General features: G+C 36.8%; 2 protein-coding genes across 18 annotated transcripts in view; one reads left to right on the forward strand and one right to left on the reverse strand.

Annotated features, from left to right (window-relative positions):
• The window catches only part of abi1a (abl-interactor 1a), a 48,400-nt gene extending 43,867 nt beyond the window's left edge, over positions 1 to 4,533 (reverse strand). For 11 of the 13 annotated variants that reach the window (XM_016673236.1, XM_016673231.1, XM_016673229.1 and 8 more), the window contains exon 1: positions 4,273 to 4,481. In XM_016673236.1, the coding sequence (XP_016528722.1) occupies positions 4,273 to 4,389 (117 nt within the window). In that variant the 5' untranslated portion in view covers positions 4,390 to 4,481. Of the gene's footprint in view, positions 1 to 4,272 lie in introns of all 13 variants that reach the window. The other 2 variants (XM_016673234.1, XM_016673237.1) reach the window with 2 other exon arrangements.
• Positions 732 to 14,440, forward strand: acbd5a (acyl-CoA binding domain containing 5a). Of its 5 annotated transcripts, none has more exons than XM_016673240.1 (15): positions 736 to 837; positions 5,903 to 6,076; positions 6,286 to 6,419; positions 7,735 to 7,855; positions 9,358 to 9,430; positions 10,133 to 10,250; positions 10,344 to 10,376; positions 11,375 to 11,572; positions 11,649 to 11,813; positions 12,272 to 12,351; positions 12,427 to 12,598; positions 12,891 to 13,075; positions 13,177 to 13,233; positions 13,318 to 13,427; positions 13,519 to 14,440. In XM_016673240.1, exons 3-15 carry the CDS (start codon positions 6,323 to 6,325, stop codon positions 13,529 to 13,531), a joined length of 1,422 nt encoding a protein of 473 aa, XP_016528726.1. In that variant the 5' UTR covers positions 736 to 837; positions 5,903 to 6,076; positions 6,286 to 6,322; the 3' UTR covers positions 13,532 to 14,440. The 5 variants fall into 5 exon arrangements, with proteins under 5 accessions (XP_016528725.1, XP_016528726.1, XP_016528724.1 ...); XM_016673238.1 differs by having other exon boundaries at positions 6,289 to 6,419; XM_016673239.1 differs by lacking the exon at positions 5,903 to 6,076 and having other exon boundaries at positions 732 to 837; positions 6,289 to 6,419.
• The last annotated feature ends 120 nt before the right edge of the window (positions 14,441 to 14,560 follow it).

The following is a 14,560-nucleotide window of genomic DNA, read 5'->3' on the forward strand; positions in this document are numbered from 1 at the left end:
TATTAATGGACCAAAACCGTAGCCGCATCAAAGTGGTGACTTTTACAGAATCAAAAAAAAAAAAAAGATAAAAAAAGAAAAAACAGCCTCTGACTCTCTGTGCCAATTCTAAAATAAACTATTACAAAACAAGTTGATTATTTACAGAGATGTACAGGTTTATGACGACAGCTTCATAGCATTTTATGATTTCTTACTTCCCCTTGTTGCTGTCAGAGCAATCAAACCTCACCACACTGGCCTTTAAACATCGGCAGTGTTTTGTTTTCTGTTTAAACAAAAATCACTCACCCCACAGGTTTTCTAAAGGAATGGAGGAGAATTTATGTCCACTGAACCTTTTAAACATAACTTTTGGATCACTATTTGAAAAGTTTCTACCACAAACTACCAGACTTTTTTTTCAAATGTCCAATTATGTCAAAGAGTTCATGATGCCATGAAAGAAAAAAAAGCCCACAGCATCACAGATCCCCCATCACAACTTCCAAAAATCTGAATTTCAATCTAATGAATGAAATTATTTTGTAAAAGGAACTAATTATATTTTTGTTCCACTTAATAAATGTGCTTAAAAAAAGGCTTTTCTTGTCTTTTTATATGTCTTTATTTTCGAAAAATCACAGGTTTCTTCGACTTTTTAAAAAAATGTGTCTGGTAAACTAAAATCGGAATTGACACGCTTTTGGTTGGTGTAGGCAAAGCAACCAATCCAGGAGAGGCACTCATTTTTTCTTGGCGCTGATTGGCTGATCCCCGAAGAGCAGAGATAAAGATGACCGTTAATGCTAGCTTCTGCAGTAGAGCTAAAAGACGGCTTCAAATGTGCATATTAAGGTATGTTTTGTGTTTGAACTATTAAAAATGTGGTTATAAGCGTTTTTAGAGTAGGTCTCAAGTATTCGAAGTGGTGGTGGTCCACAACCGCCGCTGTCGGTGAAACCGGAAGTCCGCTATGCTGCTAAAAAAAAGAAGCTCTTTTTATTTTAACCCTTGTGTTTACAAATGGGGTCGAATCGACCCCACACCCGTATCACTTGTATCATTTTCCTCAGTCCTCGAACGCACAAGGGTAAAGGCTTTTTACACATCTGTGGACAGCTGTATATCCCTAATGAAATACTTAACCCTCCCGCTGACGAGGGAAGAGCGCAGGGGAGTTCACGTCGGACAACGGGGAAGCTATGGAGATTTCCGGTCACGAAGAAAAATAAAACAAAACGTAAAAGCGCAGGGTAAAAAGTTCACGCGGACTACGGAGGTTTAAAACAATTACTTGATATTTCCCCCCGTGTTCTGATTAGGTGTGCTCAATTTAGAGATTTTTTTTTCTTTCATTTCAACAATTTTGATGTGCAAGATGAACCTACAGTAATATTGTACTTGTGTATTCTACGTAAACAGTCGTGCAAAACTTGGAGACAAAAACATTTTCTGCAACAATGCTCCATATACTTGGAATACATACCTAAAACTGTGCAGTTTAACTTAACTAAAAGCTTTTAAACACGTTCCAAGGTCAAAGGAAAGCATAATTACATGGCTATTCCTGCTCTAAATGTTTTATTGGTGTTCTCATTTATTTTATTCCATCTTGTCAAGATTATTAGATTGACTTGTATGACTTACTTTGTTTTACACGTAAATTTGTATGTTTACTTAAAGCAGATCTCTCTTGAACATGAGACTTCACTTTTTCACTCTTTTTAACAATTAAACATGCAAAGAAGAACTACAAAAGCCTTTCAGGTTTGTGCAGATCTGATAAGTAATTTAAAAACATTAAATTTTAAGTAACGCAGTCAGGAAAGAAATTGTTAACACTACATGTGGGAAATCAACAGATTATTTGAGCAGCACAAAGTACAAGATAACATTTCCTGTTAAACATTAAGCATGACAGTTACTAACACTCCCAACAAAGAGTCAAAACAGACCCAGTTATCCCAGAGTTGTGTCATACTTGTGGGAAATTCAGATTGCAACGTCTTGGTTTCATGTTTCAGTCAGATGAGGTGATTCTACAATAAGGAAATCTCCCACATTGGGCTCATGAGAAAACGAAACTGTTTTGGTTGTTGTCCGGTAAGGAATGGATCGGGCACCATGTGCAAAAAAAAAGAAAAAAGAGAACAACAAAAAGAAAGAAAAACACACAATCCCAGGATGAGGAAGGAAACTAAATTACAGGGAGTCCTTGGGGAGTACCACTGGAATGGACACACCCTCTGTAGCTGATATGTTGGGTTCCTGTTTGGAAAGAAAGTACCAATACAGCACCAAGACACAACTGGCTGAATGTTTGAGTAGATTATGAAGAAATCCACTGAATCAGCATTGAAAACACAACATTATGGCTCAGGTTTGCTCCAGAATTTGCCTTAAAATTAAAATCAAAGATAAATTAATGCATACATTTTCCAATCTGGGCAGCAATTTCTCTTCCCATGCAGAAGAGTTTTTATTTACCTTAATTTACTACCCATTCACCAGTAGTAGCTTGAGTTTAAAGCCAAATAAATATAATAAAAATACAGATTTAAAAAAGACAATTAAGTAAATCAAATTTATCAACAGGCTAAACAAAATTAAATAAATTTTATAATAATAATAACAATAAAGTAAAAACTTTAACACATAAAAGAACCATTTAACAACCTTTCAAAAATCCAAGTTCAAATTGTTATTATTTTTCCACTAAAACATTCACAACAGCACAATAAAATATGATTCCATTGCAGGATTTCAGAAAATCTGTTTTTAAATGGCACATTTAAAAAACTTCCTTGTATATATTTGGTTCAATGACATCACAACAGGGAGATGAAGCAAAATAACAAAAAGATCTCGGCAGTCACTGATGTTGAGATTTAGACCAAAAGTGACAAAAACAGAGATAAAACACATTATTTTTCCATCTGATTTGTTGCTGTACATATTTTGCATCCTTAAAATAAGTAAATGTTATTTTCTAATTGGATTTCCTTATATAGGTACATGATTTTCCACTAGTGATAATGCATAGAGTGAAAATGCAGATTAATTTACCTAAACAACTTATCTCCTTCTCTGCAGATTAAGGAGATATTATTCTACTTAAAGACTGCATCAAAGTTAGCTGAAGTGTTTACAAACCAAAAATTGTGGAACGTCTTAGATATGCTGCATTTAATAATACTTTATATTATTAAATATATTTTTTTAACCATATGAAAACTTTGCCGTTCAACAATCAGAGTTAAACAAGTGGAAAATTGTACAATTAATGGTGTTTCAACCTAATTATTCCTTCCTATGAACGAGGAGTGAACAGCAACAGGTGGGGGAGGAGCCTTTACTTTGTACTGTAAATGCCTATACAGAGTTCAAGTAAAATATCTGAAGCAGCAAATTTATGAAAAGAAAATTATAAAGAGCAACACAAAAAAAATCTAGAAAACAAACATTTTGAAATAAAGTCATTAATTGCCTTCTGTGATGTCACCACCATCATTTGCTAGTGGAATCTTGTTTATTGGGATATTTTTGATTAAAGAACCATTTCCAATAAAACAATTTGAAAAAAACAGCTTTGACATATTGTTGCATATGTAATAAAGCAGGTTTGACTGATTTTACAGAAAAGTCTGACCAGTAGCTTTAAGTACACATTAAAATAATGCAGCAACAGTAAAAAGCCACACTCAAACATGGTGCTTACAGGTCTAATATTGTAGACATTACCATACCACTACTGTAATGAGCTCCCTGTGGAGACTTTAACTGTTTTTGTGGTATTAAATGGTGTGTTTAACGACCCTACAAAGAGCTGACTGGCAGGCTCATAATTTTGCTGACAACTAAAATAAATATAACCACAACTACCAGACAAAAAAACTATAATATCCTTTCAACATGTCCTGTGAATATATATATTTGAAAACAAGAGTAGCGTTTGATGTAAAATAAAATGGGGCTCGTTATCATCAGTGGTGAGAGTGGGAGCAGTTTTAAACCAACCCAGTTCAATGACTTAAAAAAAAAAAGTAGACACACCCCGTGTTTAAACGGAGAACACTTGATCAAAATCACAAAAACTAAAACGTCCGACGGTCATAAATGCACCATCTTTAGAATTTTTATTAAAACTTGAAGCTTTTCGAGCTGAATTTGCTCCCGGGAGTAGTTTCTGTATCCGCATTTCCTGTCCCAACAACCTCTCAAACCGCGGAGAGAACGGGATAAAAGTGTCGGCCTGCTAACATAAATGAAAATAAAAATAAACTTTCTCACCTGGACATAATTGTTCTCGCAGTAGTCGGCTACTCTCGTCAGGTTTTGGTAACTCTCCACCAGCGCTCTCTTCCCGGCCGGAATCTCTTCGTCCAACAACATTTGTAGCTCTGCCATCTTACATCTCTCCCTGCAGAGCCTCCCTTCCCTCTCTCTGCCTTCCCTCTGATTGAAACAGCCACCAGCCCACAGCTCTGACTCGGGAAAAAAAGAAAAAGAAGCCCTCCTCCTCCGCCTGGTATTGTGGGATTCCTGGCCCCGATTTGGCGTAAACTCAATTCGAAGATCGTCTGTGTTGAGAAAGAGGTGTCACTCAGATGTGGATTAACGTCACCAACCGTTCCATTCAGGTTCCATTATCGCTTTGGCATGAGTTTCTTGTCAGAAATTGTTTATTCAAAATTTGTTTTGTTTTTAACATTTTTTAAACTAAAACTCTTCATTGTGATCAAGTACAAATAATTCAAATTTGGTCACATTTTTATATTCAAAATAATAAAAGCGCACTATTACAATCTGGTTCAGTTCACGCAATCGGGGTTCACGTTTTATTCAGTGACATCACTACCTGTGTAGGGTGAAGTGTTTTCATGGTCTTCAATTGTAATATGCATTTTTAAAATGTCTTCTCATCCAAACTTCAGAATTGTGTGTTTGGTTTATACGTTTTTATTCTGCATTTAGTATGTAGTGAAAGAAACTGAGACAAAGAAAGAGCGCCCCCTGCAGTCACAGTACAGTACGGCTGTGTAAATTAGGTGCATATTCAGAAATATACATAAAAATGACATTAACAAAAGTTTTCTCCTTCCCAATGATTTTGTGACACTCTACCCTAAATATCACTAAAGAAGCAAAACAATTACTAATTTATTAAACAAATAGAATTACACAAACTTTCCAAATCAAATACAAATCAAGCTTAAAATACAATCACGATTAAAATATTCATGTTTTTCTTAATCTTCAATACACATGCACATAATGTACATTGTTTAAAAAAGTAATCGGACTCAGTTGCAAATTCCTTGGGTTGAGTCTGATATTCCTATTATTATTATTATTATTACTATATTATTGTTAAAATAATATAGTAATAATAATAAATATGTTATTATAATAATTATATAATAAAATAAGAGTTACTATTATTCTTTTTTGCACAACCACAGTTCTGTGTTGTAAAGAATAAAACAAAACATTAATAAAATGAAATTTAAAGACAAGTCAATATATTTCAAAGATATGCATTGTTTAAACATGCTCTTCTATATGTCTATAAAACATGTACATATAAAGTATGATTACTTTTTTACATCAGTGTTAGTATTTTGCTCGTCAAATTATTAAATGTCACTACCTTCTAGAATTTCTCTAAAACAGACAGAGTGAGAATTCAAACTTTTCTTTCGAGGTCACCTATCACGGTTCGATCTGGGAAAAAATGGGATGCCTTACAGAGCATGCTGGGATGTGTAGTTCCAAGCTAGTATGCGTTAGCAAAAGTGACATTTACACGGGGAAAAAAAAACACTTTTAAAAAATTCTGAACCATTTTTTTAGTACATAGAATAATTAACTTTTATATCCGTAAAATCCGCTCACTGAAACCTTTAAACTACCTTTTTAGGAGCCCGTTTTCGGACGAAACCTGAGAGTTATGGTGTTTGTAGGACTTACCGTTGGAAGAAAACTGCAGCTCCCATGATGCACTCCGGCTTAGCTTTATCTGCTGTTTATGGCGTCTACTTCAGGGCTAAGGACAAGTTGCGTTCTGACGGCTGGATAAACATTAAGTTGAAAGGTGCGTGATGTCTTTTTAGAGTTTTTACTTTGACCGTTTTCACGCCATTTTGGAATTTAGCGTCAAGAAGTGGCGCAACTGACGCTGCGCCGCAGAAGAGTTGCTGTGTCCTACATACTCAGCTGGTCGAATCCTCTTACTGTCGGTCAAAACAGAGGCTGCTAACTCACAGATCTGTGTTTGTTTTGTGTTTGTTGCTTTTTGTAAGGCAGGTTTCCCTGCTAGCTGTCACTGACCGACACCAACATGGAGGTGGAGAGTGTCAGCGCGGAGGAGCAGAAACGTCTGACCCAGAAAAGGTTCGAAGCCGCGGTGAAAGTCATCAAGAGTTTACCCCCGAACGGTGAGTAAAGACCACCAGCGACTTCCGCTGCCAGTTTGACCAGTTCAGAAGGACTTTAAGTCAGAACTGGTCAGGTTCAGCTGACTTTCGAGTTAGTGTAGGAATAAAGGGCTACTTCTCAAATTTCACAGAAAATTAGCTCCAGAACGAACATATTGACTAACGTGAATGTATTTTACATTACATACCAACGCATGGTAGCTTATCCAATTCAGTTTGTTTCTATTGTAGAAATTTACAACACCTAAAGGCGCTTTACAAAAATGTGAGTACAGTCTACATATATTCAAACTCTGTCATCAGAACAAGAACTTCTTTTATTCACATTTAGGAATTAATGATGTGAAACAAGCTCACATTTCTTGCTGAAAAGCTTTGCATGAGTTAGTTTTGTCTTATTTCTACTAGATTTTATTTAAGGGATTTGAATAAAAATGCATGCCACACTTTGCAGTTTTCTATTTACAAACCACAAGTCTGATTTTTATTTTATTTTTTTTTAACTTCTGTTAATTAAGAGCATCCAGTGAAAACTTGAAATGTTTTAATCTGAGGAAAAATTATTTAAAAACATTGTGAATTCAAAAATATTTGTAAAAATAAATACAGTTTTATTTCTATTTTAGTGAGTATAATTTTAAATTTTAGGATCACAATGCCATTGTTGTGTTATTATGGCCGATAACCAATATTTATCAATATTAAATGTGTTTTTCTGCTGTTTTGACACCTTTGGGGGCGGGGGTGGACACCAGAAACAGACGGCAACAAGATGGAAATAAATATCGGTTGTTAGTATCGGCCCAGTTTTATTTATCAGACCGATACAATATACTAAAAAAATGGTTAATGTCAGCCGATACTGATTTTAGTGCCGATATATTGTGTGTCCATAAAATAAATAAATGTGTTGCTCTCGAGTCCCGTAACTTAAAAATGTCAGAGTTTGGACGCCTCTAATCTGCAGGATTCTCTGATTTATTGTAGTAAAAAGCAACCTGGTAAGAAATTTTAAAAAAAATCAGCGGGAACAGCTTGGAAAACAGGAGATTTTGCACTTTCTGAATCTACTTATTGTGTCATATTCCATTTTGAATCGATTACATCCTTAAAAGCGGTGGAATAGCCCTTTACTTTGCTCCTGAATCAGACGCCAACTGCAGCCTGGTGTCAGGTGAGCCGCAGCAGCTTGAGTGATTTAACTAATCCACTTTGGCAGCAGACCTGCAGCACAGATCGGCCTCCGCTCCAGCTCTGTTCATATTATCACCAGTTAGAAACACAGTTTACGTAAACGTGTTGTTTTTATTTTCAGGTCCCTTTCAGCCGTCAAACGACATGATGCTAAAGTTCTACAGTTACTATAAACAGGCCACTATCGGGCCGTGTAATATTCCCCGACCCGGATTCTGGGACGTGGTTGGCAAAGCAAAATGGTTTGTATATTTCTCCTTGTTTTTTACTAAAATAAAAACTCTTTTTTATTTGAGCTTTTCATGTAAAACATGACTGTAGTTGGAGATTCTTCTGTGCGTTTTCTCAAGCTGCGCTCTCTGGACTCCGTTTGGAATGTGACCTTTGACCCACAAAGCAGGACACTGCAAAAACACAAAGTCTTTCCAACTTTTTATCTCCAGTTTCTATTGCAAATATCTTACTACACTTGAAATAAGATAAAACTAACTTAAAAGTAACTTTTCAGCGAGAAATAGCTTGTTTTAAAATAAAAACTCCTTAATTTTGGCAGATTATTTTACTTGTAACAAAACATTTTCCCGTGTTATAAGTGAACTAGTACTTTTTCTTCAATATTAAGGATTTATTGACTTAGAAAAGCTCCTATTACCTGCTGAAAAGTTACTTGTAAGTTAGTTTTTTCCTATTTTAAATGTATTAAAACAGTGTTTTTAAAAGTGGGGGCTGCAAAAGTTAGAGGGAAAATGGGGGGGAAATTCAATAGTATAAATGTTTCAATCTTAAATGTACCTATTATTCAGTCATGCTTTAAAAATAAATAAAACGCATTTAAAATAATTAATTTCAATGTTATTTCTGATGCTCATTTCTGCCAGTCAAATTCATGAAGCTCCTCAAACTAACAGAGAAAGCAAGAAGACGAAAGGAGCCGTCCAGCAGCCCTGCAGGACTCTGCTGCTAAAAATAACATGAGAACTGTGGGAATAAAACAAAATTTGATGTTATTTAATATAAAAAATACATATTTTCTTATCAAAAGAGGGGATTTTGGTGAAAACATGTATCATTTGGTAATAAAGTCATAATATTTTAATAAACATTTCCCCCACAAAACTGATCGCCATCTAAAATCAGGAAGCATGAAGTGGGATTTATGCTAAATGAATGTACCAGTTACTGAATAGTGAATACAAACATAATGAAAGTTGATGTTTTCTCCAGAGGTTCATGCTTTTTGTGGCAGCTATTGCATGGAAAAATTTGGAAAATCCTGTGCTAAGACATTTGCACTAGAAACTAGACCAATAAAAACAAAGTAAGATTTTGTGTTTTTGCAGTGGACGTTTTCTCTCTTTGCTTAAGAATGTTGTAAATCATAGTTAGTCACTCAGCCTTTGACCCACAGATTGCAGGGAACACACTGACCTTGTGGCAGCCAAACTTGTTCTGTTTAAAAAGCAGAAAACAAGCACAACTTTGGCAAAGAGTATTTATTTTTAATTAATATTTCTGCTGACATTTTTTAAAAATCCACCTTTAAGATGTAGAGGAATTTTTAAGAGTGGTGTGAATTTAAAGGCAAAAAGAAAACTTTCTGGATCTCTTGAAGAAATCTCACTTTAACTCTCGATAGAATAGCAATTATTTGCAAAACTGATGATGTTTGAAAGCTATTTAATCCGACATGGAGTTTTGACATTTATTTATTTTGTCTTTTTACTTGTTCACGTTTGTGAAACAGGGATGCGTGGAATTCTCTTGGAGAAATGTCTGAAGAAGAAGCGATGGCGGCGTACGTCGACCAAATGAAGCTGGTTGGTTTCCTTAACTTTCAAATTTATATTACTGCAAAACTTAGTGGGCATACATCATGTTTTAAAAACTGTTTATAACAGTTATTTTTATATCTACCTGTCTAGTTAGCAGCTAGCTTCAGTTTGAGTTCAGAAAGTCAAGATTGAAATAGTGATTAGTCAAGTAAGGAGGAGGAACTTAAAATAGCGTTTGAGGTGTAATTTAGAGACCTAGCAAAACAGCTCCCTACGGAGGGATTTAAAAGCACTCTGTTGTGTGCCTAGTTCACCTGAAATTCATTTTTGAGAAAATACATCTCAGAAATAATTAAGAGTCCACCTCTGTGAGATTTTTGACGGGTTTCGTGCCTTTAGTAAGGCACAAATCCATTGGAAGATGGGAATATTCACTACCTCAAAACTTTTTCAACGCCCCTTTTTGTTGTAAAAGTCAAAAACCACATAGAGAGCATAGTATTTTTGAAGTTATTTTGAATTTTATCATTTCCATCCATCTTTTTTAATACAATACTTCAAAATCCATATTAGAAAAGTTGATGGGAACATGGCTAGTGATGATCCTGAAGATTTGTCTCTTCCTCCATTAAGAGAAACTTCAAATGCTTTCTTGGCTCCAAAATACATTTGTCTTTAAATCTTGAAATACATGTAGTTTATTTTTTTCTGGTTTGTACCAAACGATAATTTGGGTTCAACCCACAGATCCTGGAGGGAATGCCGATGACCGACGAGGTGGAGGAGCTGCTTCGCATCCTCGGACCGTTCTATGAGCTGATTGACGAGAAGAAAAAAATCACGCAGATATCGGACCTGAGCACAGGTGCGTTCTTTTTCTTTTCTTTTCTTTTTTTAATGGAGTCAAAAACAGGCTAACGAAACTTAACTGTTTACAATTTGCCTCTGATCTGCTCAGCCCGCTTAACCAAGTTTGCTAGGCAACTGGAAGGCAAGTATGCGACTGCGTAGATGATATAGAGTAGAATATGTGGTATTTTAGCTAGTATGCTTTTAGTGTTTGATAGCAATGCTGTTATATATTGTACATATTAAAGAGTAGATTAGCACAGAGGTTCCCAACTCTTTTCCTACTATGAAACCCTAAATGGCATGATGGAAAAAAATGCTAAAATAAAATTTTCCAGAAATTTTTAGCCAATGTTTTTTATCATAAAATCTCTGCAATTTTTTAATCATCATTACAAAATATAATTTATTGAAATGCTATTTGCCATGCTAAAGTTCCTGATTGGCTGCCAGTCTAATGTAAGCTAGTGCTTTGCTCATTAAGCTAGCATAGCAAGCGCAGAATTGACAAGATTTTAACAAAAATATACAAATTTTTACAAATTTACCAAAGGAACCATCCAGCATTCCTAGAAAAAACCTTAAGAACTCATGTCCAACTAAAATCAGAATTTATGCTAAACAAATGTAATAATTATTAAACAATGGATAAAAAATTATATTTTTTTTGCATAGATTGTAGCCAGACGCTAATGCATCTTGGCACCCCCTGGAGAACTGGAGGCCCCCACTTTGAGAAACAGTTGTATCATTACCTTCCTAAAATATTGGCCTAAGACTTTTTTTTTTTTTCAAAAGTATTTTTTTGTGTGTTTTTGCCTAAACATCTTTTGGATAGAAAGAGGTGGGGGGTTTTTTCTCTCTTTTTTTTTTGTCATTTAGCAAAAAAAAAAAAACCCAAAAAAATAAAAAATTTTGATGAACTTAGCTGTAATTTCATTAAAACTGATATTATGACGTTTCATAATAATGGTTGAAAAATAGATTAGATGTTATGATTTTTAAAAAATTATTAAAATTTTATGGCTTAAACATATACATATTTTTGCATTTTTTTCCTCCTGAGGCCCCTATTCACTGATTCTGCTATGAGATTTTCAGATTTGTGTGTTGTTTGATAAAATCCATTTTTCTGTTCAGGATTTGGCACAGTGCTGAACTCGATGGAATCAAAAAGTGTTGCGAAAAGCATCATCAGAAACATGGAGATGAACGGCACCCTGGAGACCCGGCCCGCCAGGCTCAGACAAAATGAAGAAGTGGAGCAGGAAGAGGAAGAGGAGGAGGATGAAGATGAAGAGGAGGAGGGGAAAGAAGACACAATGGAGATCCGAAAGGGTAACACAGATTTCTTCTTTTTTTTTTTAGATGAAGAGTATTTCCTGGTGACTCATTGTGTTTTTTATTCCTGTAGCCACTCAACCCAAGAAGAAGATTTCCACCAGGAGACACAAAGCGTCGCTCCAGAACGGGAAGCTGTCCAACGGCGGCTCCCACCTGGCCAATGGCAGCCATCAGAGAGCCGACGACGAGCACGACGCCTCCAACAGGGAGCCTCTGACCAACGGACACTACACAGGTAGGTGGAGCCAAAACGTCCGCCATATTGGATCTGATGGGTTCCAAACGTCCGCCATGTTGGATCTAATGGGTTCAAAACGCCCGCCATATTGGATCTAATGGGTTCAAAACGTCCGCCATATTGGATCTGATGGGTTCAAAACGTCCGCCATGTTGGATCTAATGGGTTCAAAACGTCCACCATGTTGGATCTAATGGGTTCAAAACGTCCGCCATATTGGATCTGATGGGTTCAAAACGTCCGCCATGTTGGATCTGATGGGTTCAAAACGTCCGCCATGTTGGATCTGATGGGTTCAAAACGTCCGCCATGTTGGATGTAATGGGTTCAAAATGTCCATCCGTCCGTCCAATCGATCGATCGATCGATCGACTGATTTGATCAGTTTGTTTTTATCAGTGAAGGCCTGACCCACGTGGCCCGGTTCTGTTTAATCTCCATCCTCCATGTTCCAGACACCAGAACCAACCAAGTGACCAGCGACTCTGACAGCGAAGTCTACTGCGACTCTGTGGACCAGTTCGGCCAGGAAGAGGCGAGTCCAAACCCTGGAACCGGACTCTGGGTCAGACTTCCTGAGGTACTGACTGAAGGTTTCTGTTTGCTCCAGAACTCTGAGCAGAACCGCTCTCTGGACGACCTGGAGGAAGAGGACAGCCACTTCCTGGAGGAAGATCAGGATCTGCCGCAGGCTGCGAGGCGCAGAAGGGAAGAGAGGGAGACGGGAGGGACGGCGTCTCTGAGACTGGACCGATGGGGACGGGAAGAGGACGGACATTCAGGTACAGTTAGAGTTAGATGGAGCTTAGTGGGCCCAGTAGAACCGGGACCAACACACTGGGAGGGGGTTGAAATAAATCTATCTGCTCAGCCATCCATTCAAAACATTTTGGGAAAATCTTAAGACAGATGGAAATGTCTAAAAATGAAATGTCAAGATGGAACTTCATCTCCATTTACTTTTCAAACTTTGTTTATTTTCAAAATTAAAGTTTGGTGTGAAACTCTGTCGTTAATAAAGGGTAAAAACCTACATAAATCTGTCGCTAACGATGGCCGTTTTCTGTTTCCAAGGCTCCAGGTCCCTCGCTCCGGGATCCCAGCTGCACCGCAGCGGGGACGGACCGGAACCGGAAGAACCGGTACCACCCAGAGGCAGCCTGGATGAGCAGATCGTGGTGGCGCTGGCCCGGGTTCAGGAAGACATCCAGAGCGTTCTGGAGAGGATGAGAACCGTAGAGGCTCTAACCACCAACCTGGTCAGATCAGAACCAAACACGGATGGATGGAAAGTTTGATGAATCCATTTAATTTCTAGTGAAATAAAAATAGTTTGTCTCCCTCTTTGTTGTGTTTTCAGGCTCGATCAGTGACTCTGCCTTCCTACGGATCGCCTCCGGGCAACAAGAGGAATCGGGTAACGCGTCTCTATCACATATTGCTGTTTTTGTTTCTTTATTTATTTTTATTTTTTATAAACGTGTGTGTGTGTCTCACCTAGAATCCATCATGGTGGCCTTTCGACATTTCACCAACCAGTCTGGCCTTCGCCATAATCTGGCCGTTTGTGGTTCAGTGGCTCATCCGTCTGTACTTCCAGAAAAGAAGAAGGTAATATATCTTCATTTTTAAAAAAAATGTTGTTTTTCCTCCTGTGAATGTCTAGTTTGATATATTTACTGTTTTGTTTTTATTTAAACAGACGAATCAACTGATGCAGTTTACGGCAAGACGGTAACGAATCCCTACACTGTTGGGCTGCAGCTTCTTTCGTCCTAATTAAAGTAATTTGCTTTTGCACTTCGAAGAAGGAACCTTGGAGCAGAGAAAGAGAAGAGTCTGGAGTTTGGGCGAAACACGAATGCTTCTGATTTCTAAAAACGGTTGTGAACTATCGTAGCTTCTCGATTATTTCCCTAACTTTGGCTCCGTTGCACAAATTTTCCACAATTTTCTTAGCTGCCGAGGAGATGCTGCTATATTAAGATGTGATTAAAACTGTAGAAGACATATAATGAATGTAAAACTGTGTTGAGATGTGAGTCTTTCCTGGTAATATTTATTGCTTCAAATGAGTTTGAAACGTAAAAATCGAATAATTCTCTTGTAGATTGCTTCATATCAGGATGTGCTTTATGTCAGGTTGGTCCAAGTTTTCACTTTCATTCTCCAGGAAAAAGTGCCTCGTCGTCAAAATGTAGAGGGCATTACGTTCAGTTCTTCCGGGTTTGGACCAAATTACAGCTAAACATGAGAATATTTCACTCAAATTGACAAAAAATGCAACAAAAAACATTGTTTTTGTTTTTTTTTCTTGCATAATTTTGATTTCCTGTTTGCAAAGCATTGACTTCTGTACAAATTATATACAGTAGCTGTACAGTTCAGACCTAAATGCAATATTTTAATTGCATCTGTGTATTAACTGTAGATTAATATGTAATATTTGCAAAGATTGGCGTGCTAATTAAAGCTGATCTTTTCAGAGAAAAACGATTTTAATAATGATAAAATGGTTTACCTTTCTATTAAAATGTACTACAGGCTTTTTCACCCTTTCTGCCTGTGCAGAGTGGTGTGTGCATGTGATAAACGCAGCTTGAATTAAAGTTTTGACCAAATAATTTGAGTGTCTGCAGTTTATTTTAATAAAAATAACGATTAGTAATTTTTAAAAATGGTTGAATTAACCTGATAAATACTCAGATTTTCACCCCAAATATGGTAGAAAAACTATTACAATA

This window comes from Poecilia formosa, unplaced genomic scaffold, assembly GCF_000485575.1.
Source record: "Poecilia formosa unplaced genomic scaffold, Poecilia_formosa-5.1.2 Scaffold72, whole genome shotgun sequence".
NCBI lineage: Eukaryota > Metazoa > Chordata > Actinopteri > Cyprinodontiformes > Poeciliidae > Poecilia > Poecilia formosa.

What these genes read in the sequence shown, in the direction of transcription:
- acbd5a (XM_016673239.1), top strand. Translation starts at nt 6,323, where the DNA reads ATGGAGGTGGAGAGTGTCAGCGCGGAGGAGCAGAAACGTCTGACCCAG. An exon ending in CAAGAGTTTACCCCCGAACG is followed by an intron (nt 6,420 to 7,734) that starts GTGAGTAAAGAC and finishes TTTTATTTTCAG; the next exon opens with GTCCCTTTCAGCCGTCAAAC. An exon ending in GTGGTTGGCAAAGCAAAATG is followed by an intron (nt 7,856 to 9,357) that starts GTTTGTATATTT and finishes TTTGTGAAACAG; the next exon opens with GGATGCGTGGAATTCTCTTG.